The sequence below is a fragment of the Synchiropus splendidus genome, chromosome 4, assembly GCF_027744825.2.
Source record: "Synchiropus splendidus isolate RoL2022-P1 chromosome 4, RoL_Sspl_1.0, whole genome shotgun sequence".
Lineage (NCBI taxonomy): Eukaryota > Metazoa > Chordata > Actinopteri > Syngnathiformes > Callionymidae > Synchiropus > Synchiropus splendidus.
The window spans coordinates 18257369-18284597 of NC_071337.1; the positions used below are offsets into that span (position 1 = coordinate 18257369).

Consider the following 27229-nt stretch of genomic DNA (forward strand, 5'->3'; position numbering starts at 1 on the left):
GTCGCAAAATGACAACAAACGGAGGCGCATGCGCGTGCGTTTCCGTGGTTACAGAAAGCTGGCGGCACGTTCACCATGGTGAGTTTCTATGGTTTGTGCGGCAAAATAAACATTTTATTTTAATTAAACACGGGCAAACGGGCAAATTACATGGCGTACTTTATAACTTTAATCAGGACTGAAACGGTAATAAGTCTTTAGAGCACATGGGACGTGACATGACGTTTCAATCGAAGCATTTTAATGAGCTTAGTGTTTTTCTCTTTTTACACGTTTGTTTGCATTTTGCATTTTCGAACATACAATTGTTACATAACTTGTCATGTGGCGCATTTACAATGTATTCGAGTAAACCTTTTCTTCAAACTATATCCAATTACACGATGACTTTATAGTAATGAAAATTACACTCAAATCGTGACCTTTGACCCCTTCATGATTTTGCTCGACCAGGGCCCCAAAAAGCCTCAAAAGGTGACTAAGGCTCAAAGGGCAAAGCAACAGCAGGAGGAAGAGGAGAGACGAGCGAGGGAAGAAGGTACTTAAGACGTAAAATTTAGAGCCAAGACGATGGAGGAAATAAGTTTTTTAATACATTGAAGAGCAGGCCCGGCTGCAGATGGAGAGAGAGGAACAAGAGAGGATGGAAAGGGAAAGAAAGGAGGAAGAACTCCAACGACTCGAACTGAAGGCAAGTCTTTACTCAATTATTTTTAGCCATGTAAAAGACATCAGACTGTATTCAGTTATTTATCACACATATACTAAATACATCAGCTTTCTATACATATGAAGATAGTGCTGCATAAAACACTATGAACTATGGAGCAAACTCTGGGTGTCCAGGACAGGGAGCGCAGGTCTATAGAGCTGGGCGAACTTGGCCACATCCTGGAGGAGAACCATGCTGCAGTTGCACGTTGGAAATCTGAATCTGCAGAGAAACACAAGGTTGGTCCATCAACTATCATTGTTTATGCACCGTGATGTTGCGACAAAATGTATTTTCATACCTGACCATCTAACTGGTGTGTCCAGTGGGAACGCTACATGAGATGTGACGGACTCCCAAATCCAGCAGAACGGAAGGACGTTAACACGTTCATCAGCCTGTGGGTGGATGACCCCGAGGTCAACTTTGCTCCTGTGATGAAACAATGTCATCTGGCTCTGCAGGTCTGTGAAATATCAACCTCTGAAGACATGTGTTTATAGTCAGCACCATTGTGCCATTTTTGATCAACTCAGCTAGTTGAGGATTTGGAGTCTTTCCTGAGAGAAGTAACCGATCCACGTGAGGGTTTGAAGTATCAGGAGTGTCTGACCGACATGATTCATCTCATCTACAACAAGCACTCTCTGGCTGCTCTGGAGATTCTGAAGGTAAATATTTGGCATCAAGAACTTGTATACTGTGACCTGACCATCAGGGGATGTTGGACCACAGGGCGCCAGCAGCAACATCGACACAGAGACAGGCAACATGCAGATGCTGGAGAAGGATGGCGATGTTACGCTGTGTCTCTGGGTGAATCTGAGGAGGGATCTCAGGTGTGTCAGCACAGTTCTCACTTGGTCAGATCCAGCCGCCAATCCCACATCATTTTCAAAGATGCTATGAAAGATTATTTTTAGAAGATCAGATTAGTTTTACAGTTATACAGTTTAAATAATAAATGTGTTTTTTCACAAGTGTTTTCTATTAATACACCAATATTCATAAAAATAATTAAGTTCAGTGAATCAGATATGTTTTGGGGGCGATGAAGAAGAAATTAATTCATTTTGTCTCTTTGCATTTTATGTCCATGTTTTAAAGCAGATTACAAATAAATGGGGATTTACTTTATCTGAAATATTAGCAAGTAGTTGAATCACAATATCTAGTTATGTCTCATTACCATTTCTAAAGCGTTTACATTTTTTTAAATTTTTTATAGCTGATGTGTGCGCTTCTTTTTCAAGTTATATCTCTGTATAACTGAATACTGTTCTTCGTCCCTGGGTTTGTCATGGCTTGCTTGGACTGACCTTCATGCTCATCACTTTCCCGGAGTGACACATTTTCTGTTTCAGGTTCTACAACTTGAATTTCGAAGGTGCGGGTCTCCAATTTGAGCTTCCTAAACCTTTAGCTACGAGGCCAGTGGCAGTTCGGATCCTCCACACCTGCTATGACCACCTGACCTTGTTGGCAACAGTCTCCCAGCTCAGGATACGCAACCCGAGTCACAGGTCTGATGGGCACCGCAGCTCAGCTCCGGGGTTCTTCTCTGATGTTTTGTGCGTTCTCCTGCAGATCTCTGTCCACCATGGAGCAGGGCTATGTTGAAGAATCAGAACAGGATGAGGCAGAGGAAGAGACAATGAAGGATGATGACATCACTCAGCAGCCACCAGAAGAGCAGCAACCAGTGGAGGCTGGTGATGAGAGCAGGAGCAAAGTGAGAGTGGAAATAAAGGCACATTATTTGACAATAAATTCTTCAGGTGTAGAAGTTAGTTTTGCAAAACATTAATTTGTTTGTATTTGTCTATTTATTTTGTTTATTTTAACAGTTAATTTGCTGTGAGAATTTTAACAAAAACATTTTATATATCCTTTAAAATATTTTATAAATCTAAATTTTTTTTTAAGTGCTTATCAAATCACTCTCAGCAAACCTTGATGGAATGGGACCAAATGTAGTCAAAGTTCTGCAATCTACAAGGTGTGTCTGTACGTAGTGGTTTACCCATAACGAAAGAGATGGACTTGAAAAAGCAGATGAACTTAACATGCATTCTATTACGTTCAAAACTGACATCTGTGTTACTAACGTGAGATCAATTTGTGAAGTGAAACGGACCAATAATCCTCCTCTGACACGACTCCTTCGTGTCCATCTCTCGATGTCTCACAGAGTGTCACAAGCGTGTTGTCCAGACACAGCGACCTGCCTGCGGAAGGTCGAGTGAGCCAGATCCAGACCCAGATGGAGGCACTAGAGGGTTGGTCTTATGAAGTGTCTTGTTTTCCAACCATTTTCCTGTTTTAACTCACTGATAGTGTCTCACACTCTCCAGCTGCTGGAGAGTTTACCTCCCCTGATTTGGTGCCAGTCGCAGGGAACGCTGGCAGGCAGGTCGTGGACCTGAAGAAGTACTCACCACTAGGTGGCGTTTTCTATTTCGATGTGTTCAATCTGCCACCACAGGCCCATCAGGTCAACGGATGGGAGATGCGACAGGTGACATGAACATCCTTTTGCCATTATTAAAGGCTTGTCGGTGGTTGATGTTGAGAGTCTTCAGAAGCATCATGAGCAAAAACATGTGGAGGCTCAGTGGATCTATAATTGATTTATATATGAACAGGGTTGCTTCCTGTCACAGTCCCGGCGCCTTCAGCAACAGCTGATGCCTTTTATTTTCTAAATACATATTCTCATTTTGTTCAGTTTATGCAGTTGTAATGGAGGGGTGTGGGCTGAGCAACCAATGGACTTTGAACACCAGCTACATGTTTTCACAGGTCTTGAATTCAGGGTTGGAAAGATTCCACTACCCCTCAGATTTAGAGGAGCTGGAACGCCTCACCTGCTCTCCTGTTGGAGTCTCTGTGACTCTCCCTGACTCCATCCTCTTCTGGAGGACGCCTCAGGTTGCTCGCTGGGATGCTGCAGGTATGAGGCCCATAAAGGCAATGGAGCCAAAACTGATAAATCTGTTGTGTTCTAGAGGGACAGTGGAGGACAGACGGCATCACTGACCTCTCTCAGGAGGAGGAAGCAGCCAAGATCTCCTTCAAGATGGACTCCTTTTACACCTTTGTGCTGATTCAGGAAACGTACTGCAACTTCCCCCTGCAGAGATGGACACTGCAGCCGCTGGACCAGAACTCTGTCGTCCTCATGGTACAAGGGACTCAGGTGGAGCTTAGAATCACTATCGAGGTAAGTGGCTTCGGAAGGCTGGAGTGTTATGGGATGGCAATCATCAGCTCTCTTTCCCAGGGAAGTCAGTGCATGTTGCAGCTGCATGGACGGACCGGACCGCCACACCTGGTGGGAAAGTGGATGAGTCGAGATGACCTGCAGAGAGCCATGGTCCAGGCGGGAATTAACATCTTTGTGAACGAGTACTCGGAGAACTACATCAGCATGTGCGCAAAGGTTAAGAACTCTACACATTCACACCAGACAGCATCATTATTGTCCAAAACTCACTTGCCATCACCTGACACTTCTTTAGGACCCGCTCACCGAGCATGCCGTCTATGAACAGATGGCCCTCTACTCCTCTTCCTGCGCCTTTTCTTGGAGCAAGTGGAACTCCGTATGTGGAGCAGAGCATCTGGTGGTGCAGGTGGGGTGACCTCAGGGCGCGGTGACAGATTTGCTGTTGCACAAAACCAGAATCTGCTGTACACTTGGATTGTTTAAGCCTTTGGTCTCCACAAAGGAGCGAGTTTGTCCCAAGTTCCATTTGCTTCAGAGCAGACTAGTAGCAGAGCTGGAGGATCTCAAGGTCAAAACAATAAGATACTACCTCAGCACATGTTGAGTTACTGGCCTACGACTATTCGATTATGACACAGCATGAAGTCATGAGGCAGCATCCAGCATGACTTAAAATATTTTATCATGAATGTTCCCTGCCAGGCATGTGAGCACCTAGACCCCGACCCTGTTCAGGAGACCTCATGGGGAATGTACCTCATTGGAGCGCAGAGGATTCAGAAGCTAGCGATGACAGAGACCAGCCAAACCTTCTCTCCAGAACATCAGCCTGGTACGGACTTCCACTCCACCTTCATCCACATGCTGCAGGATCACATGAGTGCAACTGGGATGGCCAGAACTGAAACAGCAGACTTCCTTTTTGTGGACACGGTCCAGAGTTTACTTTGTTCCATCAGACCGCTGGTGTTTTCCTGAAATCAGGGCCCGACACAGCCACGTTGTCCAGTCGACTACTTTATTTATTCACACTCTGCCTTTGGGACGTACAAAAGTGTAGCAAGTTGAAAATGGTGACAAACACGGCAAAAACAGATTAAAAAAAACAAAACAAAAAACAAAAACTTTGGTGTTCCGACCGATTTAAAAATGACACTCCCCCTCTCACACAAACATAAATATATATATATGTATGTATTTAGATTCATGACCAGTGTTAAGACTCCATTTATAAAATATCCTCCACAAAGAGGAAGTGGCGCTTAAAAGACCTCCTGGTGTCCTTGTGGATTTTCAAGTGCAAAAAACGGTGTTTAAAAAGTGTCCATGATGCCCGTCGAAGGAGAACCGGTCACATGATCAATCAGTGTGTCAAGTGCGTCAAACCTGATTCTACACATTAAAAACTCCCGCTCATTTAAGATCTCTCTCTGACTAACTAGTTCAGCAAACGTGATGCATAAAAGCCCCGGATGGGTTTCCCGACCCCCCTGAAGTGGGACCTGCCCGAGTCCAAGTATCTTCAGGCACCAGTAAACAGCAGGTTCTGACGCACCACGAGCTCTAGACGGGGGGCTGCCCGTGATGTCTCAGTCCAGTGTAGGGCCACAGCAGCTGCTGGATGGTCATCCAGGAGTCTCCCGTACCTACTGGAGCCGCGTCCACGGCCGGCTGCATCATCAGCCCAGCCAGAAGAGCCAGCAGACCTGCAGGACACACTTGTCAGTAACGTCACCGTCCAGCACGCTTACAGGGATAAATATTTTCTGTGGGCTGGTTTACTCTGTTCCAAACTGGAAAATGAGCATCTGGCTAATACCATCTCAAAAACGGACTAACAAAGAAGCCAATTGAAATTGAAAGCAATGACCTCTTTGACATTCAACTCCCATACATTCCAAATGTAACCTGTACACACCTGCCAGCAGCAGCACCATAGCCAACCACAGCCAGACCCCCCTGCTGCCTCTGGCCACTGCAGCCGCTGAGGCGGTCCTGGACGTCGACAGACCGTGGACCAGAGACTGGGACAGTCCTGCATCGGTGGATGTGGGACTGGATGAAGAACCAGGACTGCAGAAACAAGACCCCAACAAACTCATTAGTCCTTTGAAGAGAATACAAACAGTCAAGAGATGAAGCCAGCACTGAACAAAGTAGCGCAAATGATGAATTTGAGTGAAGAAAACATTCAAGAAAACAAGTGGGCAACATGTATTAATCACTTTAGAGCAAGAGATAGACATTTTGCGGCAAGGATATGCACATAAGGCAAGGTCAGGGAGAGTCGGCGTAACTGAAAACTGATTTAGCATTCAAGAATCACGGCTGCCATTTGGTAATGAACACACAATTTAGTATATGAGGATCAAACTAACATTAAAGAACTCTATATCTTTGGAGGACTTGTTTCACAGTTTCCGACTTGCTTGTGTGACAATGACAGTTAAGAATTGATGGGTCAAGCACATATTGCAAGTCCAGTATCCAAATATAAAAACTTGAGTTCAACATTTCTTCAATACACAGTTGAGGACAGGTGTTTCCTATTTGGTACTTGGCTCTACTCTACACATTTGATAAACATTGATTTACTTACTAGATTACGCTCTACAGTTGTATATTTAGCAACTTGTGCATACATTGAATAATAAATGCATTTATGTGCTGGTTGAAAACATTTTAGAAAAAACATTCGAACCAAAAACATCTATCGAATGAGATGTTAGAGTACCTCAGCATGAATTGGGGGACTTTCATATCAAACAGAGTAGTTATGTGTACAAAAGCAGTGGGGATTGTTTTGGAACCAGCAGTGACACACTTACAGCATCACAAAGAGCTCATCCTGATTCCTGAGTCATGCAGCGAGTTTGCAGCAGGAGAAAAGCAAAGGTTAATTCAGCTGTTAGTGAGCCTGACAGATGTCTTTCAAAAATATGCCGCGCTCAGCTTCAGTTAAAATGCATGCGTGTGGTCATCGTGCTGCGATCGACGAACAAGATCAAGTTTGCGAGACAAGACATGAACGTCAGACCACCGCCTGCATGGAAGAGTCGTCGGGTCGTCCTTTTCACTGCTCAATTCAGCTCATGTTTGCAGCCTCCAGAGTCTGAACTTCATTGAGTTGCATGTCAAGCAAAGGACTCTTCCATGACAGCGCAGTGTCGAAAAGTCGTTGGACATCAGTCACACTAACGTTTTGAACGGCAGCATGAGGGAGGTGAGTTTGTTTCCCAGCTCACTGAGGCTGGACCTCCTCCTCTCTGCCACCAGCTCCTCCTTCCGCTCCTCCTCAGCTGGAGTCCTGCGGGCACGCGTGTTCACAGACACTCACTGTGGGTTCACGACTTCAGCACAAAGGCCAACATGATGACAACAACTCATGCTCTGTGAGCTATACATGAACATGATGATATTTGATATGGAGGAGTCACAGAACACAGGGCTGCACGATACTGGCACATTTAGCACATCTGGAGTTTGGTATTTTAGATGGCCGTCTACCGAGATTCATCTGTAAAAACCCCACAACCTTCACATTGACAGTCACAAATGGACATTTGCATTGTCAAAAACAGCAGCTGAAACCAGGATAAAGAACAGCTGACAAGATCTGGTAATTTCTTTGCTGCTGTATTAATGTACTTGAATCATATGTTTTTGTATTGAGATACAAATTGTGGAGGCCATTAAAATAAAAACCTGATATATAAATACATTTGGAGCTAATTCTCGCAGAAGAAACAAATTATTGTCACAGCTTCAGGTGAACCTCAACATTTGAACACATTCATAATTCTGACACATAAACACCATAGCATTATATTAATGGTTTTAAAACTGTGGTAATCAAAGTAAAGCGATGTAAAAATCTATATATTTTTTGCAATGATTCCTACTAGCTTCTATAATAAATCATATTGACAGAGAATACGACTTATGTGACAATATTGATTAAAAAAAAGAGGAGAAACAATTTTACAACTTGACGATTATCATTTTAAATGAAATATAATCCAATCAATTTCTAGTTGTAACATGCAATACAGCCCTGGTTGTGCATTGTGCGGCCCTGGTCATGAACACGACAACAAGAAACGCAGCAAGACGGCATCACATGCAGTGCACACTCACAGCAACAATACTTCTGGAGAAATCCACTGGCTAAGATTTGGGTCCAAAACTGTCATATCGCCAATGTTTCAGTTTTGAGAGGACCAACGCTTTGGAGATTTGGACAAACATTTAACAAAGGCGTAAAAGATGGCTGCCCCTCGTATTTAATATTCTTTTTGTCAAATATTAATCTGTGAAATCACATCTTTCCCCGAATTGTGTTTGTTGGTATGAAACCAGAGAGCTGCCATCTTGACGCAGCACTGCCAGGACAACACTGAAGCTAGCCTCTCTCTCGCTCTCTTACCCCTTCATCATAAGGGAGGGATCCTCGCTCTCAACCCAGGCGGCCGAGCTAACAAACCGTTTTAGTGGAGGACGAGCGGAGTTCTTCCCACTCATCGTCCTGTAAACCACGTTGTAGCACATCAGCCATATAACAACAATCCGTTTGTGAACAAAACACCTCTGTTGTGAGTCCACAGCAGCTCCATGATGAAGACACTTCAGTAATAACCATCTGCACACAGGCATGACACCTACCATGGAGACCGCCTGGTGAGTCTTTCAGATTCCCCGTCAGCACCGTCTTGAGTTTTGGACTGTGAAGAGAAAACTGTTAAGTTCTTCTCACCAAGACACCAGGACTTCTTATATTGTGTCTCACAATGTCAAAGTGCATGTTTCCTCCACTGGAGCGAGGCAAGGCTGCAATGCTAACTCGCCGCGATGACGACTGAAAAAACATGAATAAAATAAAAAATGTCAAAATCACCAAAAGGAACACTTGAGGACATCTCATGGCACTTCACTACTGACCTTGTAGTATTGAGACGCAGATTGTTTCTTGGCACGGAAGTCATCTAAAAATATAAATATTGGGGAGAAAAAGAATGGCGTTGAGGTGCGCAGCCCTATCAGAGCTTGACAACTGGTGCCACTTTTCCAAACCTCTTTCTGTGTGTGATCCGAATGAGCGCTCGTTCTGCATCAGTGTCTCTCGCAGCTCCAGCAGTTCGGCGTGCTCCTTGGTGTACATTCGCCTCAGGTTCTCCACATGCTGGATCATCACCTCCACCGCTTTTCCAATTCGACTCTCCTGACATCAGGAATGAGCAGAACAGTTATATGCGGTGTTAACTTCCACTCATCCAAAGCCAACCGACGGACCCTCATACCTGATGGATGGCCCCCAGCATCTCAGAGCGACTGGACACTCTAGTCATAGACTGGGTGAGGATGTCCAGATTCTTCTGGAGCCTCTGGATGATCTCCATAGACTGGTTGTCGTCCTCACACAGAGGAATCAGAGCCTGAGACACAACAACAAACCTCACTCTACCTCACGTTATGAGCCCACACGAAGTACTGACACTGACCTGGAGAAGACCCTGGCAACTGGACACCTCCCTGCGGACGTTCTCCTCGGCCAGATCACGTGACCGTTCCTCCAGACGGAGTCTCTTCTCCAGTGTGAACATGTCACACTTGAAGCCAAGAGCCAGCCGCTGGAACTCCGTCTGATATGGACAAGAAACCTGATCGCTTCAAGTGCTACATCTGAAGCTTAACACCGCCCTCTACTGGCGAAAATACTAATGTGCACATGTAAATAAAATACTGTACATTTGACTATCAAAAAGCTGAAAAAACGCAAAAGCTTCAAATATCGACGAACAACAAGCATGAAACATACCTCAATCTCCTTTTCATTAGCTGAAAGGCTGCAGAAAAAAAAATTAATTACTCCAGGGCTTAAAGACTGCTGCAAAATACCCACATGCAAAACAGTTTTTTGTGTTTTCAAACTTTTTAAAAAGTCAAACAAATGTACAGATTCTCGAAAACACTCCGACCCAAGTCACTAGAAAATCTTTACATTACTGAAAGTTTTGACAGTTTAAGAAGTATTTTCATTGGACTCCAAAGGAGTCAGATAGAAGGTTCCTCTGCCTACATTTCAAAACTCCTCAAAGATCAACGTAATGACCATAAAAACGCATAAGCATATCTTTTTGGAGGTTACTGCAGATTCCTGAAAAACAGTCTTGTGGACTCAGGTACAAAACAAGAGGCCATCTGAAACACGTAAAAAATGTTTTGTCTGTATTTGCTAGGGGAAAAAAGAGGCCTGTCAATCTGAAATTCACAGAACTAGAGAGAAGTGAAGTCCTCTCCCAGTTAACATGAAAACACAGGGACATTCCGCACAAACAAGTTTTTGGTCAGACCTAGAGCAAAACCTCAAAAGTAGAAACATCTTGGATGACTGCACGGAACAGATTTAAATATTGGTCGACGACCTTTGACAGCCCGAGGCTTTGTTTGTTGAAGCGTGTCCTGACTACCATCAGTGCTAACTTACCCGCTTTTGTCTTCTCTGAAGTTTTCCCCAGGGTCGGAAATCACTGCCACCTCAGCTACAAACAAAGCAGTCCAATTTCAACATGTACACGACTAGAAGTCAATTATTTAGTGATGAGGTTGTTACATACATTCCTTTTCTGAAGTCACGCTGGTTTCACTGAGGTCCCCCTGCATCTTTGGGCCTTCCTTGTTTGGCGACATTGTCTGTAGAGAGTCAACAATCATCACTGACCCGCTGCCTCTGCACAACAATCGTCCTCCAGCTCATGGGGTCATTTGCATACTGAGCAGGTGAAAGCAGGTGAAAGTGCAGCCCTCTCTCTCTCTCTCTAGCTCCCTTCCACAATGAAGCATTAGAAAACAGACAATGCAGCTGACTCTTCCTCCTCTCTTCCTGCAACACCCACACTGACAAAGACCAAGTGTTTCTATTTGGTTAAACCCCACTGGAACGCTAACTTAAGTCAGATGAATTCAAAGTCATCTCTAAGGCAAGTTGCATAAAAATACCAAGTTGTTGCTCAGGCAGTCCTTTGAATTGGGCACAACATCAAAGTACAGCAAAGAGACCTGTTTGCCAGGGGTTGAATCAAGCGTGGCCGTTGATGAGGCATCCTTGTCAGAAGTCCCGCTGCCTCGTTCACCAGCTGATGTTGAACTTTCACCAGGCAGGATGGTTGCCCCACTGCCGGTTTGGGGGTCAGATCCTAAAAAGGCCAACGAGTGAGTGGTCAAACACATGAAAACATTTTATTAGCTGCACAAGGGTTGGACCTTCTCTACCTTCCATCTTGGAAACGATGGCTGAAGAATCCGCTCCAGTGCCCTGGACACTGTCCTCCTCTTCCATCACCACTGGAAGCAAATTGATGCTAGCAAACAAAAGCTGAAGTCAGTGAGGAGCGTGGGTGCAACAAAGGACATATGAAGGCAAAAAGAGGCTAAAGCCGAAGTTAGGGAGAACAGAAGCCACACTTGGACCTCTATCTACTTAAACTGCTACCACCAGTCCAACATTTACATCATATCTGTTCGTCTACCATTGTCTTTTTTTTTTAAATTTTTTTAAATACAGGATCGATGTCACTATACTGTTCATTTTTAGTGTTATCAAAACATTTATGTCGCCCATTTATACATTTTCTATCCCAAAAACCTCCCACCATAGAACCCTCATATAATAAACCGTCACTGTTTCGCTCTCTGTCATCAACTCATTTACAGAATTTGAGCAATAGCTTCTTCCTGACAGCATCTATCGTCTTCATCGTGTGGACATGACATTAATACTGAATTGCCGATGGTTTAAATCAAGTCTGGAAGCAAGAGTCACATTTATTTTTGGCACACACAAAGCAGGTAAGATTGAGATGTCACTGATGTATCAGTCATCCCATCATTTTATTTTCAATTAATGTTGGCTCACCTGTCCTCTGCTGCAGATCTATCCAGATGAGGGTCCTGGCTCAGACTCTAAAAAGCACAAAGATTTTCACAGCAGAAGAAGAAGAAATGCACATTGATACAGAGATATGGAGATACCTGTCCCATCACAGAGAAACACAATCTGAAGTCCAAACAGCGAGGAGAGGAACGATTGTGCTGAATTCTTATGTAATGTCGAGCTTCATGAAGAGCCCTGCAGCACTGTGTGTGTGAGTGTGTGTTTGTATATGCAGCAGTGTGCGAGAGGAGTGAAAACAGAGAACACATTAACACTGGCAAAGTGCTGGGTAGTGGAGGCGGATGGCGAGTAGTCATGCAAAAACATGATGGAGTAAGGTGAGTGTCGAGAGCAATAGGATGTTGTGTAATGGGGCAGGACTAGGTGGAAAACCATTTGAGGAGGGTATAATCTGATGATGGAATTATAAGACTACAAACATGTAATTCTCAGAATCTCTCATTGCTTATAATGTTAAATAAAGGTTGGGAAGCCAAGCCCAGAATTTAAGAAGGAGGAAACTTAGTGGTGACAGATGGGGGGGATTACAATAGTGTGGTCTGTGACGGTGAAGAGCTGAGCTAGAAGCCACACCACTCTAATCATTGGTCACATGATGTGGTGTGTTAGTTTTCTGTCTGATGTATATAGTATCTCATCCATCACAAGTAAAAATTACAACTGCCCTTCCTCAGAATTGTGGTATTATGAAGTCAATTGTGGTGCCAGCGGCTACTATGAATAACTTTTGGACCCCTGCGCGGGTAAGTATTCTTTGCACATCTCAATGAAAGAGATGAATTCCACGACAACTTGAGGGACATTCTTGCCCATTTCTCAAGCTGAAACCAAACCAGCAAACTTCTCGCTTTGACATTTGGGAACAACCACGGATACCAGGAGTATTAAACAAATGCATCAAGCATTCAACCGAACCGAAACACAGATGGAGTCTGTGCTGTCAAATGAATGGTGTGAGGCTGAACTGCAAATGTAGTGTGTGATCAGAATGAAGAGGGAAGGTGTGAAAGCAGCACTTTCCTCCGTGGCATCAGCATAACCCTCTTCTGTATCGCTATAAAACTAAACAAAATTCTGATTTTTTTTTAATCAATTAATGAATGAATTATTAAAATAAAAAGGAAAAAACTAATCAACCGTTACAAATGAACTCTTCAAAGAAACATTTTTTAAATTTAAAGCATATTGTCAAACATGTTCAACATCACTAAGACACTAGAAATAACTCACAACAGTAACAAAATTGTAGCGCACATATGCAGAAGTAGAAAATGAAAAAACAGGAAGTGAAGTCAGAACAAGTGAATTTAGGGAAGTTTCATTTTCGAACAACTGCTTCCTGTGCAGGACCCACCTTAGCGCGGCTCATGTCAGCGAGTGATGGCTCGACTGTGCAGTCTTTCTTCTCCTCTTGTACCTCCAGTCCACTAGTCAGTTGGCTGCTGTGCACAGGTCAAAGGTCAACAGTCGGTCATTCATCTGGACTTTGAGATGAAACATTGAGGACTTGTACACATCGAGAAGGGGAACAGCTTCACGTTCTGAGTCGTAGCCCTGTGGTTATGCAAAGCACCTCTGCACACATAGCAATTAGGCAAAAGGCTCCGCCCAGTGTGAGGGGAAATACATTTTTGACTAGCAAATGAGCACGTCAGAGGAAACGGGTGACCTCAAACATGAGCCATACACTTGAGAAATCTTCTCAGTAAAGTGAGTGGGAAATGTCAAGCAAACAGGAAATGGAACGATTTATTCTTCTGCCCTGAAAAGTACATTTACCGTCAGTGCAGGGCTGCCACAGGGGCAACAGCTACAAATCCCCACAAGGTGGTGGTAGATGCGTCTGGTAAGGGCAGCAAAAAATGGGAGGACTTTCACGTCCTTCAGTACAGGGGACACAAGCGATCCTACTACTGTACTGTAATTTCCCGCTCATCTGTCTAATTTGTATGTCATCATCACAAATGATTTACAAAATTATCCAGGACTCTAGGACTGGATGTGATGACAGAAAAACAACTTGCCATGAACCAGTATAAGTCGTTGGTCATGGAACTTACTGTGCTGTGTTTTTACATACACATATGATGTGGCAGGTATAAGAACTGCGTCAGTGACTTTCTTGTTACTTGCATTTTTCATTTGCGTTCCACAATGAGGATTTGGGTAGCGTTTGTGTGGAACTTACCTCTCACTTTGGCTCTCATGTGGTTCACCTTGCATGCTGCTGGGAGGAACCACCTCTGCAGCCAGGCTCGTGGCCGGACTCGGTGTTGAGTTCTGGACTGTCGAACAGCTCAGATTTGGGTTCGACCCCTCAGATGACACCACTGTCGCATCACAAGTCTCAGCCTGTGCTATAGTGGACAAATATATAACTCAAGCTGATTTGGAAAAGCTGATGATTCAGTAGTGTGTCAGAAGCTGAGTGACTCAGTGTAACTCAGTGGTCGATAAAGATCTGAACACACAATGATGGGGTGATCTATAGGGGAGAGGGAAGTGAGTGGAGAGAGAGAGAGAGAGAGAGACTTACTGGAGTCCTCTGAGTGGGACGGATGTGTGAGCATTAACACTTCAGTGGGAGCATCACTGACAGCTTGTGCGGGGGCGAGTGCTGGTACTGACGCTTCGCTCTGTTAAAAAAAGTCATGAAATGTTGAATATTAGCAAAGAGGTTAAGAGATCAACAATGACTCATTTAAAAAACAAGACTGAAACTCAGGACCTGTCCACTTTACAAATAATCTGCTTGTTGTGCTTTCTTTCCCAGAGACCTACAGCCCGTCAGTGGGAATTACCATAACATTCCCCAACTGAGTGACAATCTCACCAGCGTGTCCTGGTTCTACACTAGTGAGAGTCCAGGACATCCAGAGAAAATTCACTTCAACTGTATGTCACAACCCCAAAGTTTGTGACCTTGGATTGGAACTTGGATTGAATAGTTCATGGAAATATTTCAAAATATAAACCTGCAATTATTTCTGTGTTTGTTGGTCAAGTTTTAATTCACCTTTAATTTCTTTTCATTAAATTAAAGTTTTTGATATTTTAACCTGTTTCAATTGTGCCACTAAGAGCAGGGAACAATTCACATTTTTCCTTAAATATATCAGCAGTATACCTTTTTCAATAACAGCAACATGGGCCTCGACTACATTGTCGAACTGCTGACCCCCTACCAGTTAGCCAGGACCCTGAGGTGGGTCTATGTTGGTTGTCCCCAAGTCAAGATTTACATCAAGAGGCTCTTGAACAGACTGACAGTGGCGATCAAAAACCTAACATGTACATCTACTTTTAAAAGTAACTTTTACAGGCTCACATTTATGCAACATCCTCCAAACTGTCATAATATTGTGGTCACAATGTCGGTGGATGATTCATCCTTTGTTGTGGCCAAATATATAGGTCAGTATTTACATAAAACTCAGAAGTAAACTTATTTTAGTTACTACCTGTCCGGGTTGATCATCGACCTCTGAGTTGTTGTCCCCTGCACAGACACAAAATAGAGACAAAATTAGGAGCCAATCCTCCATATAAGGTGATCAGTGGGGAGGGGGGAAATACCAGCAGCCGCTACAGTGGCACTGCTGACCACATTTGCACTCTGGTATCCTGCCCGTAGCAACAGTGGGGGATTATTGCCCTCAGTCCACAGCGGCAGACTCTCCCCACCTGGCCATAGAAGGACCTTCAGGACCACATTCTCCACACCACTTCTTCTTTCACAAAACCTCAACAGAAACAGACACACAGCAGCCATAGAAGGCAGGGGTCTGTTTGACGGGCCCCCTAAAGTGAAACTTCTGTCTGTGTGCACGAGTCAAGGGTGAGTGAGCGTCCCGTGACTCCTGGATTATACAGAGATAGTCCAACAACACTTTCTCAGACCAAGAAATAATGAAATGGTTTCAGGTTACTCAAGTGAAACAGCTAGTTAGACATGATGATCTCAGTTCATCTTCACCAACTTTAAAACAGAGATGACATTAACATGTACTGACAATGACTATACAACAAAATAAGTAGACAAGGTTCTGAAGAGTTGTCAGTACTACAGACAACTACAGACAACTTAGACATGTCATGGACGAGTACCTGATGTTTTATAGGGACAGAGCCACAAATGAAACAAAGACCACAACAGGCCCAAGAGAGATGGTAACCATGTGAGTGATAGCCTTAGGGAAGCTATGCTAATGGGGCATCACCCAAGCTTCCACTAAAGCAAGCAGAATCATGAACACTACAGCCATCATAAGAGCACTGCGTGCTAATGCCGACCCCAGAAAGAATGTTTCGATGGACACTATACATTACTTGGGATTAGATGGGTTGTTTGGTAAAGTGTTTTTGTGCTAACATTTATTTACCTATAAGTAAAAGTACTTTTCCATAATAGTCAAAAAGATTCAGTCAGTCGCCTCTGCATCACCCAGGTTAAGGTCTCATGCACTACAACACTCACCTGCTCTGACTGGACTTTCTCCAGGATCCCTTGTGAGGACAGACAGAGGAGTGGATGTGTCCCTCGCTTCTCGGTCAACGGTTCCGTCCACCACTGTCCACTTCTCTTCTCCTTCAGTCACTTTATCTAGTCTGTCTTCTGACCTGCTGTCAGCTCTCCTCTCACGACAGTTTGTCTCAGCAACTTGACTCTTCAGAAAGTCTTGAAGGGCAAACTCCTCATCCCAGTCCAAATCATCTATCTAAAGGACACAAGATTTTCTGACTTCAATAGAGGTAAATAACAGCAACAGTGACAGTGACATTAGTTTAGTGAAAGAAGCCTCGAGCAAGAAATTGCTCAACTAAATGTTAAAAAAAAAAAAAAGGCTCAAACTTAATGCTAGAGACCTGATAAGTGCAAGTCAAACGTCAGGCTATTTAGATTATTATAGATAAACAAGGGAGAAATAAGACCATTATATTCATTCAATAGCAAGTGCTCTATAATGGATACGTAATGTAAAATTAAAACCTCAAAATATTGCCCCGGAGAGGACAGCGTGATTTGTTTGAGATTCTCTCTTGTCTACTTTTATTTAAATCTAAAAGTTGATTTTAAAATGTAATCCTTTGTAGCCTGACCTCCTCCTCTGGCAAAGGGGTCTGGCAGGAGGCCTCCCTGCTTTCTTGAGGTGTCTTCAGCTGCTCCAGCTCCTCTGACAGCTGCCGCTTCTGGTTCTCCTGCTCCTGCACCCTGTGGGTCAAAAAAAAAGACTCAACCAAACTCCTCTTTCGAATGGTTCTGTCCAGGCAGAGAACAGGACCAGTGGACATACGGTACCCAATCCGCAGGCCCATGCAGTGTCCCATTCTGTTGCCCAGGGTGACCAGTGCCAGTTCTCCCACTGGCCCACCGTTGTCTCTTACACAGCCACAGTCACCTCAACCCTCACAATCCTGTCACTACATAAGACCTTCTACTAATCCACCAACAATTATGTTCCTGCTGAAGTCGTTTTGCTTCTGTTCTGATCCAGCAGCAGGGTTATATATCAGAGGGGGGTGGCCATCTGCGGCACACGCTCACCTAAAACAAACCCTGCACACTCGGACTCAAACTTACTGGTGCAGGAACTGGAGGACAGGACAGTCAGTGATGAGTGAAGTGAGAGAAGCCCATTAAAAGTTCAGCATTCTCTTAAAAACATTTGCCACCACAAAAATACATCTGCTTCAAATAGCTTATTTATAACCACTGACCTGGTTCTAGGTGTTCAGACCTTTTTATTGAACCTTGAAATCCTGTCATCTGCCACTATGATGCTATGAATGCTTAAAGTTGCAGTTCCCTTAACAGACAGAGGAACACAAAGAAGACACTTAAAATAGTCGGTCAATAGAGACTGGACTGGATCGGGATCTAGTATTTCAAAATCCACATTCTCTTTTGCACATAAAAAAGACCTGCTTTCAATGGCAAAACATTCAAACAAGCCATGCAAGTTGTTTAAATTTTTTGTTTTCGCTTGCCACAGTTGACCAGGAAAGCCATTTATAAGACAAAGTATGATGCTGCCTATCGGTAATGTCAAATCTCTGCTTCTCTGTCCAGTACTGGTATGGTACTGACCACTGCAGACATGTCATCTTTGCTCAATAGGTCAACAGAACAATCAAGAACAAGTCATACAGCAAGTCATCCTATGAATCACGCAGCTCCCCGGATAATATTTCCCCCGTCCACAGTCAAGACAAACTCCGAACTTTGTTGACTTTCCTACCTGACGGACAGGTGCAGCATCTCTGTCCTGGACCTCCTCATATTACTGGCCATTTTGATCAGCTCCTTCTCCAGAGAATCCGTGTACTGAGCCAACTGGTCCAGGCTCTGGGCCCAGTTGCTCCTCCTGGCATCCAACTCAGCCTGAAGAGTCTTTGGAAAAAAAGGTGTTCGGGTCAACGTCTCTCTCAGGTGTCGCAGCACCTAACTGCTGTGAGGCATTTCCGTTAGACCTGAACAGGTCTGGTCTACCAATGGTCCAGCTCTCGTTTGTGTTTACTGCTCTATGGAAGTACGTGACTAATGAATGCACTGTGGCAACAATGAGGAGGGGGCTCGGGTGAGCGAGGGAGGGGGGTGCTCACAGTACAACACACTGAGCTATGAACACGACAAACCAGAGTTACATAACTGAAAGAGATGAGGAGTGGATGGACTGTGGGTGGAAGATAAAGAGATGCAGTGGGAAAAAAAAAAACACATTTGCAGAGGAATTTGGATACAAAACAAATATATATATATCAGTCACCCATATACAGCAAACTAACCTGAACATTCATGTGGCAAAAAGATTTACTTGTTGAACAGACCGATCTTTTTCTCTGCACGTGAATAAGAATTTTGAAATGCACACCTTCAGTGCATGGTCATAGGGATTTCAGTATAAGGATGGCTAGAAATCGGTTTATAGACTGAGGAGATCTTCTTGGCAAAAGGCCCCATCAGACCAAGTGCCCCCACTTTCTGCCAGGAGTGGTCGGGACATCATGAGATCATAAATGAACATACATCAATTAACACACATCCATGCGAATATTGCTTGAGTGAAGAACTCAAGAGTCAAAGAAGCAGGAGGAAGCCAAAGGAGGAGGAGTCCTGCCTAAATTGCAACAATGACTTTTATATAAATATGAAAAGCTATGCTTGACAGCCAAACCAAGAAGGCAGCTCTTGGGGTTATCAGGATACCAATCGTGCAAAGATTAGAGGGTGTCACTCACAAACTTCAGGGTAAACATGGCAAAATTATTGCAGCTACAGGAACAACTAAACAAAAAAACTCTGCACAGCTGATTCCAACGACACGATTTACCAAACAACTACAGCACATTGTGGCTTCACCAACCTGAAGTCCGGTTTCATTGTTGCCGTCGGGCTGATGAATGACTCTCAGAGTTGACAAGACAGTGCTGGCTTCTTCGTTGAATTCGCTTTTCTGAAGGAAATTTTAAAACACTCAGACAACTGACAAACTTGGAACCTGACTGTCCTATTCAAAGGAATCTGGAGCAAAATCTAATATAATGTTTGATTTCTTGTGTCTGATGATTACCATCTTGTTGAGCAGGTTCTTGAACTCGAGAGCCATGTGTTCAGGGTTGGGCCCATGCAACATCAGCAGAACTTCTTTGTCCAAGGTCTCATCCAGCGGTGAGGCAAAGCTCATGGTGGTTGACAAATGCTCTGATTCATGGGATGTCTGAAAATTGTTGATCAGAAAGGGAAAATCTGTCAGCAACATGTGGAGAGTGTTGCGATAATAACTTCTCCCAGAGATGAAACATGACCCTCAAGACAAAAACAAAACTTTTTTTGGAGAGACTCTGGCTGGTGGAAACTATGTATCAACTCAACTATGTCTACTCAACAGTGGTTGCCGTAGAAGTGACAGTTATCAAGTGTACACATGAAAGTGTGTAGCACTGACCTCTGGTGGCAGCTGGGCAAGAGCCAGCTCTGTCTGAAGGGATCCGGATGTACTGTGGTTCAACCTGTAGGCCACCGACAGAGAAAGTCCAGCACTAGGAGAGACAGAGTTGAAGCTAGCATCACCATTGGTCTAAGTTCACGAGTGTAGGAATTGGAGGGGAGGGAGACGTGTGGAGAGCCGATGTGTCCTATTCAGAAATTATATTGCATTATATTTTTGTCGCTTACACTGTGAAGTTGTTCCTAAAGTATAACTTACAGTTGATGTTTGCACTTGTTATAAAAACGCCTTTCCCGTTTACTCACGCCAGTTCAGGGTACAACATCTGCATCTGGTTCTCAAGTCTGCTCTTGTCCGCCCGCAGCAGCTGTGAGCAGCAAAAGCAAATCATGAATAAAGAAGAAAACGTAACATGCATATCAGTGAAACAGTAACACATTGATACATCATGTATTCCATTAGACTCTTGTGACTAGAGCACTGCATTAGTAAACATGTGGCAGCACTGACCTCTGTCAGCGAGGTATACTCCTCCACTGCTGCATTCAACTCAGTTATCTGTCGGTTTTTCTGCCAAGTAAATGACATTTCAGGGGGGAAAAAAGTCACAAAAACATTATAGACATATATATTAAAAAAATAATTTTTCATCTGACACCTCCTACAGGTGTCATAGCTGCTGACAGACACGTACAACCAGAGAGAAGAAACACTAAAGCCTAAAATATTGAACATACACAATCAAATCAGAGAGAGCACAAACCTCTTGAATCTGAGAGTCCTTATCACTGATCACGCCATCAAACGAATGAATCTGCACCTGTTGGAGAAGACGATAACAGGAAGTAAAACCAGAAAAACAGCAGAGCGAGACGTGTGTTCAGTCTCAGATGTGAGAAGAGTGAAGGGCAGCTTGTGGGAGGACGAGAAATGCGTGATGCAAAACTCACCTCGAGGTCGGCATTGATGTTCCGTAGCTCGCCGATTCTTCTCTGGAATCCATCCATCTCCATGGTGACCTTGAAGTTCTGGGGAAACCGTGAGACAGAAATGTCACGACTGCCGAAGATGGCTAGCAGCTCAGTCATTACCTCTTCTTGAAGGGAAGCAATTTTGGCTATTAAGCTTTGGTTTTCTTTCTCCTGAAATGAAACAGAAATCCCAGATCACAAAGGCGTTATTTATTTTGTACAATTTTTAGCACATTTTACCACCTTTTCTACACTTGTTAAATCAGGCATGTTTCTTTTGCCTGTCTATTTCTCAGGATGACTTTGATGCTCAGCTTTAAATTACTCTCTCAACCTCCATCAGATCAGTTTATGTCATCAATTTTATTTATTTATTTATTTTTCCTCTGAATTATATATATATATTTAAACGTGTTATACGATTTCTATGACTCGATGCTATTCAATCACATTATCATAGTCAAAAGGGCAAAAATAATTTCATTGAAACTAGGGCTAATATTGAAGAATCTTTTCTCTATTTTAGGGTTATTCTAAAGTTAAGGTAGAATATTTTTTTTTAAATCTCATGAAAAAAAAATATTAGGGTGCATTAGGGGAGGGAGTGTGGATGGGGTTGGCAACTATAATGTCAGTATGTGCAGGAGTGAAAGCTTTGCAGGACAGTAATATAAGCTACCATCATGGCTTTGACACTCACAAAAAGCAGTGTTATAAGCGGCAGAGGTTAGGTTTACAGTGGGCATGACTGGAAAGGGCAAGATCAGAAATAGCAGATGGATGAAGAAATGTTAGGGGGACCAGATAGTTTGAATCCTTGAGGAGAAATGCAAAACATGTTGGAGATACCAGGTAAAGGGAGAAGAGCAAGACAACAATTGAGGATCATAGATGTAGAAAATAAGGGGACGAAGAGGATAGGTCAGGTGTGACCCAGGAGGATGATCAAGATGGATGGAGATCATGGAGGCTGACTTGCTGTGGAAACCCGTAATGGGAAACAATCAAACAAGAAACAACTCAAATACAGATGATGATGACCAAATCCAGAGCCATGTTTTCAGTCTGTATCTATGGTTGCTATGGAAACACCATGGATATTATTAAGAAGAGTGATGAGTCATGGTTTTAGGAATTAATTAAACTAATGAGCTTGTTGCATTGTCATACTAGACTCATGTTCTAATTAGATCTAATAGTCCCCAACTCCACAAGCTGGGGATTTTTTTTCCACTAAGAAGCAGCCCAGTCTGGACTGACCATGTGTTTGACATGAGCGGAGGCACGGGCTCGTCCCTCCTCTGTGCAACTCAGAGTGGCCTTCATCTCTTCCACCTCGTCGTACAGCATCTTTTCTTTCTGCGCGAGCTGCTGGTGCCTGTGGAGGTGGATTTTGGTGACTCAGTAGCTAAGAAAAACCAAGAATTTTCAGGGCGCAGCACACATCCTGGCCTGGTTCCTCAGCTCCTCATTCTCCTCGGCCAGCTTCTGGTTACTGTCCTCCATCCCCTCCACTACCTGCTTCAACCTCTTAACCTCCTCCTGCAGCTTCTGGTTGCTCAGCTGGAGGTCAGAAACGCAGTAGACCAACTCGGAGGTTTCACTGAGGACAGAATGTAATAATGCTACTATACAGAACATGGGGTGAAATGCACTGAGGTTCATTTACTTACAACTCAACTCTGGATGCTTCTCCTCCAAAGGCCTCCAAGCTACCTGAGGTCATGTTGAGCAGCAAGGACCTTTTGGCTACAAAGACAAAACAAGATGTCCAACTTTCTACAAACTCGCAAAAGTTAAAACTCACCAGAGAGACAATCTTTTAACTTCACAGACTCTTGGGTCACATCTTGCGAAGAGTCCTCACTAGCACACAGAGGGGACACAGTTCGAATGATCTGACTTTACTGTGAATCGTTCAAATTCAACTTGAATCATGTCCTACACATTGTTGCGGCAGTCTTCGATCCACTCTCGCATGACAGCGTGGTATGTGTCCAAGTCAATGGACACGTCCTTCTGCTCTGGGTCCAACATATTGCAAAGCTCCACCAAACCGCTGTCCTCAGAGGTCCGACTGGTGGTGTGTCGGAGATAGTCCACGATGTGAGACACGTACACTTTACCTGAACTCACAAAACATGATGACAAGATTAGAACTTGAATGATCATCTTACAACCACAGTCCAAAACGTATAGGTTAATTGATCCGTGAATTGTCTGGACTGTAGTTGTCCAGCGATCAACTGCAGACCTGTTGAGGCTGCCCTCTGCCTCTCACCCAAGTAGCTTGGACAGACGCCATTACCCCCCATGACGCTTTAATGGGAATGAGTAGTAGAAAATGAATGAAAAAATATTGTTGACCAAATTTTGTGATAGTACAATACAAGTATCCAGTCATCAGTATTGTGTTCTAGGGAAGCTACAATAAGGTAAACAAACGACTAACCCAACTTGGCGAACCTGGGTCAACTTTACATGTTCATTCCTTTTATGCTGCCAAATCCAACCAAGTGCCAAGTTCAGGCCAACTACTAAGGGTGAGAAGTGGCAGACATCCCAAACAAGCTAGGAGTCCATCACAGTACATAAGCACAGACTGCTGTGAAACTGCAGCTCTCTCATTTCTACTGAGGCATATTTTAACTCATGAAACTGATACTTCCCACATAAATGACAACCTGACACATTTGCAGCATTGAGCTAAAGAAGCATTAGGTATGTGAGGAAATATAAATATGAGGTGAATGCTGGTCCAGATTTAGTCAAACAATCCCATCCTCCCGCCACAAAGCTTGCTAAAACGGTCAGCAAAGCTAGCACTGAAGGTCGATTGTTGACAACATAGTGGTGACTCAAATACTCGCATATACGCTTGTAAAACAGACTTATTCAGAACTGTTCAGCGTCACTGATGACAGCACATGTGCTAATGAATCCTTGACTTAATCAATGATTCATATGTAACATCATCAGCTCCACACTCTAGCTTGACTAGGGCTTCTAATGGGCTCACAGGGTTAATAACGTTGAAAATACTGTGTGCGTACCTCGTCGTTGTGTGTCGCAGGCATGGAATATTGTATCCAGCAGATTTTCCTCACAGATGAGATTGATCCCCGCCATGGTATCCTTCCTGGTGTCATTGGCTTGAGAGTTTCCTAAGCATATGACAAACAGACACACACACACACATCCACAAAAGCACATGACATTTTGTCCTTTAGGCGACAGTACAACAAGAACTGCACTAAACAAGGCACCACATTGATATTTGACAGCAGTAAGTCTAAAAGCCCAACATAAAAACACAACAATCTCATTAATTTCTGGTTAGTAACATGAACATGAGTAAGAAAAGTGAGGATAGGAGCCCTTTAAACACAGCGGTGACTGAGTTATTTCATCACGAACATCAGCTGCTCACCAGCTTCTCCCATCGAAAGCCTCTTGACCACCAGAGCTGGGTATGGCATGTCGTACTCTGTCAAATTTCCTGTTTCGTTAGATGTGAAATTGAGGTTATAAGAGACTGTGCTGCTGCTCGGGGTGAAGGTCTGTTGGAATTTGGAAGTTTTGTCAGGTTGTTCATTGTCCTGCTGCACAGACTGAGGTCCTCGTGTGAACGTGAAGTAAGGCTCTTTGTCTTTGGTCTGACCAGTGGGCGTTGAGCAATACCTCTTCCATGTCTTTATATGAGTGAGATCGCTTCCGTCAGCACCTCGCCTCTCACCCAAAGTGCTGGTGATGGTGTATGTAATGTTGGCGGGGACAGAAGGAGTGCACGCCGGGGTGGACGGGATGGAAAGCGGCACAGACGGGTGATGGTTCTTCTTCGACGGTGTAGGAACTGGCATCCCCATTGCTTTCTCCTTCCTGTTCTCGCTTTCGTCTGGACACTTTGACCCCTTCTTCAAGAGCACTTCCAGGTTGTGGCGCAGTCCACACTGAGGGCTGTCGTAGTTGCTCGACGAGAGCTTGGGGATCTGGAACGGTGAATTGGGCTCACGGTCACCACGCCACTGAATGGTCTGCAGCTTTCGGCAGATGCTGTCCACTGGGTTGTGGCGACGGTTTGGCTGAGGCGTGTAGAAGTCCATGGTGCCGGTGCAAAGGCTGGAGGGTGGGTTCCCAGGAGAGAGGAAGGGCTGAAGTCTGAAGAGAAGAAAGCAGATGGAACAAATATAAAGGTCAGTGATGGGAGAGTGAAGATGGTGAACCCTATTGGATTTGTTTGCTATTAAGAAGACTGGGTGGCTCTGTATGATCATTATATATGATCATACTTCACGTTATCCACTGTGAGTTGAAGTTTTCCTCCCTGTCGATACACTTCAAAGCAGGCTTTTAGTTAGGAGGGCGTCTGGGTGTCTGCAAAACACAAAGTGGACGCCCGATTCTCGACCGTAGCTTGGCCGAAGGATTACTCTGGTATATGGCGGCGTCTGGCGGCCAAGCTACGGTCGAGAATAGGACGTCCATTTTTTCATGTTTTGCAGACACCCAGACGTCCTCCTAGCTAAAAGCCTGCTTCAAAGTAAAACATTAGACACACAGCCAAACTGGGTCTTACTCAGGGAAATCTTTTCTTGAAAGCTCATATTCACCGGACCTGTCACTTCGGCCAAATGACAAAGCAAATACACACACGTTTTTTACAACCAGGAGCAAGAGTTTTAAATGCATCAAACCAGTTACAGAAAACTGCTTTTATACATTATGTTTAAAATGAAGAGGAGATGAATGTTCAGGCTTCTAGAATCTAGTTTATCTCTTGTTTTTGTTAAATCCAGACATATAAGAATTGTTCCAATTAAGTCAATTTCAATAAAAGACGAGACTTCTATTAAAAAGTTCAAGACAGCTTTTGGGCCCTTGAAAAAAGTTTGGACACTCCTGCTTTGTGTATTTCCAGTGTAAATTTATCTGTCTTTAATGAGTTCTGAATGACTTCTCAACTTAGCAGAAAAAAAAGTTCAGTATTGATTAAAAAAACAAAAAACAAAATATTATTATCACTATTTATCACTATAACGATTTGACATCAAGTTGCATGGGGTAAGAACAATAGAATACATTTCCACACTTGAACATTTCCCTGAAACAGAACCTCGTTAGTTTTTAATAATAAAAATAAGTAATATATTCTTTGAAACTATCAAAGAAAAGCAAACTTAATCAAATAAAACAGAAAAAAAAACCATTTTGGGGACAAGATACTTATGTTATCAAACTGCTAATGTTGGTAAATTTGAAAGCTTACAAACACTCACTATGCTCAAAATGAATGAATCCATTTATTTAAAGAACAGACATATAATATTCTCCAAATTTTCTTAGAAATTTACGGAGACAACGTTGCGGTTGCAGGTGGTCTGAATGAGGTAATCAAGCAACAGAATGGACCATAAACCCGAACTACAGAGACTATTTCAAGATCATCAGACATGAAGGCTGTGAGGCTGCAGCACTCATATGAAGGCACCGGTTCATTTCCACAGCGGTAAGGCAGGTGAACAGACCCAGCGTGGCTCACTAACAACGCTCGGTAAAGCGTGAACACACGCGCATTTTAGACGGTTACATGGCTTGATTCACGAAACGGTGCCGTGCAAACACACCTGCAGGGATCACCTCTCCGTGTGGTGGCTCCTCAGCGGCGAGTTCTCGTGTCAGAGCAGTGAAACTTGATTTAAAATGCGTAAAAACGCTGGAGGAAACGTTTGCCTGTTTGCGGCAGATTCAGAGCGCGCGCCCACGCCATCAAATTGAAGCGCGCTGATTGGTCAAGAGGCTAAAATGGAGTAGCAGCGCCATCGTGTGTCAGCAACACACCGTTACTTGAATCGCTTTGCATAACGACCGCTTTAAAACGTTTCTTAAAGATTTCAGTTTGAAATACGCACAATACAAATCAACAAAAATGTCAACACACAGTATGTGTGATATGCAACACCTCCCAAAACAAAAAAAAAGTTCTTCACGCACATTTGTAACAACATTAACTCAAATAAAATAGTATAAAGTTGGTTAACCATAAAAAAGTGTAGTTATGTGCAACAACAGACAACTGTCAAAGAGACAAAGGGAAATGTGACCTACTCTAAAGTTACACACACCTGACATTCTTTCATGCTTTTGTACAGTCTCTGAACACAACAACGACACTACGATTATCACTGACTCAATAAACAGGTTCGTCCCTCACAATGACACTCACCCTCACATGCAGCTCTGGATTCGGCATCTTGGTGATTCCTCCGCCGTCTGAAGATTATAATAACACCTGGCTGCTCCACATCCAGGACGTTGCACCTCTGTGTGTCAGCCTCATGGTCTTCTTCATGCCATCTTCCAGTCCTATTGCAGCTCTGTCCTGGCCGTCATGACAGCCCGTGCTGAGCCGAATCCACT

The 27229-nt window shown here is 43.7% G+C and overlaps 2 protein-coding genes across 7 annotated transcripts; one reads left to right on the forward strand and one right to left on the reverse strand.

Annotated features, from left to right (window-relative positions):
- Window positions 1-2: 2 nt before the first annotated feature.
- On the forward strand, window positions 3-5277 carry dnai7 (dynein axonemal intermediate chain 7). Its single transcript, XM_053862026.1, has 16 exons — window positions 3-78; window positions 454-538; window positions 603-691; window positions 847-951; window positions 1039-1176; window positions 1249-1383; window positions 1448-1551; window positions 2077-2235; window positions 2300-2444; window positions 2904-2991; window positions 3067-3230; window positions 3515-3665; window positions 3721-3935; window positions 3996-4154; window positions 4234-4347; window positions 4644-5277. Exons 1-16 carry the CDS (start codon window positions 76-78, stop codon window positions 4917-4919), a joined length of 2130 nt encoding a protein of 709 aa, XP_053718001.1. The 5' UTR covers window positions 3-75; the 3' UTR covers window positions 4920-5277.
- On the reverse strand, window positions 4918-27229 carry lrmp (lymphoid-restricted membrane protein). 6 transcript variants are annotated; one of them, XM_053862022.1, is made up of 39 exons: window positions 27036-27229; window positions 24243-24970; window positions 23866-23976; window positions 22758-22938; window positions 22620-22678; window positions 22486-22561; window positions 22257-22415; window positions 22073-22190; window positions 20933-20983; window positions 20792-20869; window positions 20605-20661; window positions 20352-20411; window positions 20147-20208; window positions 19839-19932; window positions 19464-19610; window positions 19257-19346; window positions 18132-18283; window positions 16993-17104; window positions 16370-16610; window positions 15354-15391; window positions 14429-14528; window positions 14081-14249; window positions 13247-13331; window positions 11854-11900; window positions 11211-11299; window positions 10998-11134; window positions 10556-10631; window positions 10426-10480; window positions 9757-9784; window positions 9440-9580; window positions 9239-9373; window positions 9012-9159; window positions 8880-8923; window positions 8728-8796; window positions 8604-8662; window positions 8368-8466; window positions 7141-7248; window positions 5860-6014; window positions 4918-5647 (listed from the first exon to the last, which is right to left on the reverse strand). In XM_053862022.1, exons 2-39 carry the CDS (start codon window positions 24913-24915, stop codon window positions 5505-5507), a joined length of 4446 nt encoding a protein of 1481 aa, XP_053717997.1. In that variant the 5' UTR covers window positions 24916-24970; window positions 27036-27229; the 3' UTR covers window positions 4918-5504. The 6 variants fall into 6 exon arrangements, with proteins under 6 accessions (XP_053717997.1, XP_053717998.1, XP_053717995.1 ...); XM_053862023.1 differs by lacking the exon at window positions 7141-7248 and adding an exon at window positions 6770-6796 and having other exon boundaries at window positions 13247-13334; XM_053862020.1 differs by having other exon boundaries at window positions 13247-13334.

Bases quoted from the DNA above. Each gene is read 5' to 3' on its own strand.
- dnai7 (XM_053862026.1), top strand. The intron at 1,177-1,248 runs GTCTGTGAAATA...TGATCAACTCAG, and splicing joins AATGTCATCTGGCTCTGCAG to CTAGTTGAGGATTTGGAGTC. The intron at 4,348-4,643 runs GTGGGGTGACCT...GTTCCCTGCCAG, and splicing joins CAGAGCATCTGGTGGTGCAG to GCATGTGAGCACCTAGACCC.
- lrmp (XM_053862020.1), bottom strand. From the start codon at position 24,915: ATGGACTTCTACACGCCTCAGCCAAACCGTCGCCACAACCCAGTGGAC. The intron at 19,611-19,838 runs GTCAGTGCTACA...AACAATTTTCAG, and splicing joins TTGCCCAGCTGCCACCAGAG to ACATCCCATGAATCAGAGCA. The intron at 11,135-11,210 runs GTAGAGAAGGTC...TGGCCTTTTTAG, and splicing joins CATCGTTTCCAAGATGGAAG to GATCTGACCCCCAAACCGGC.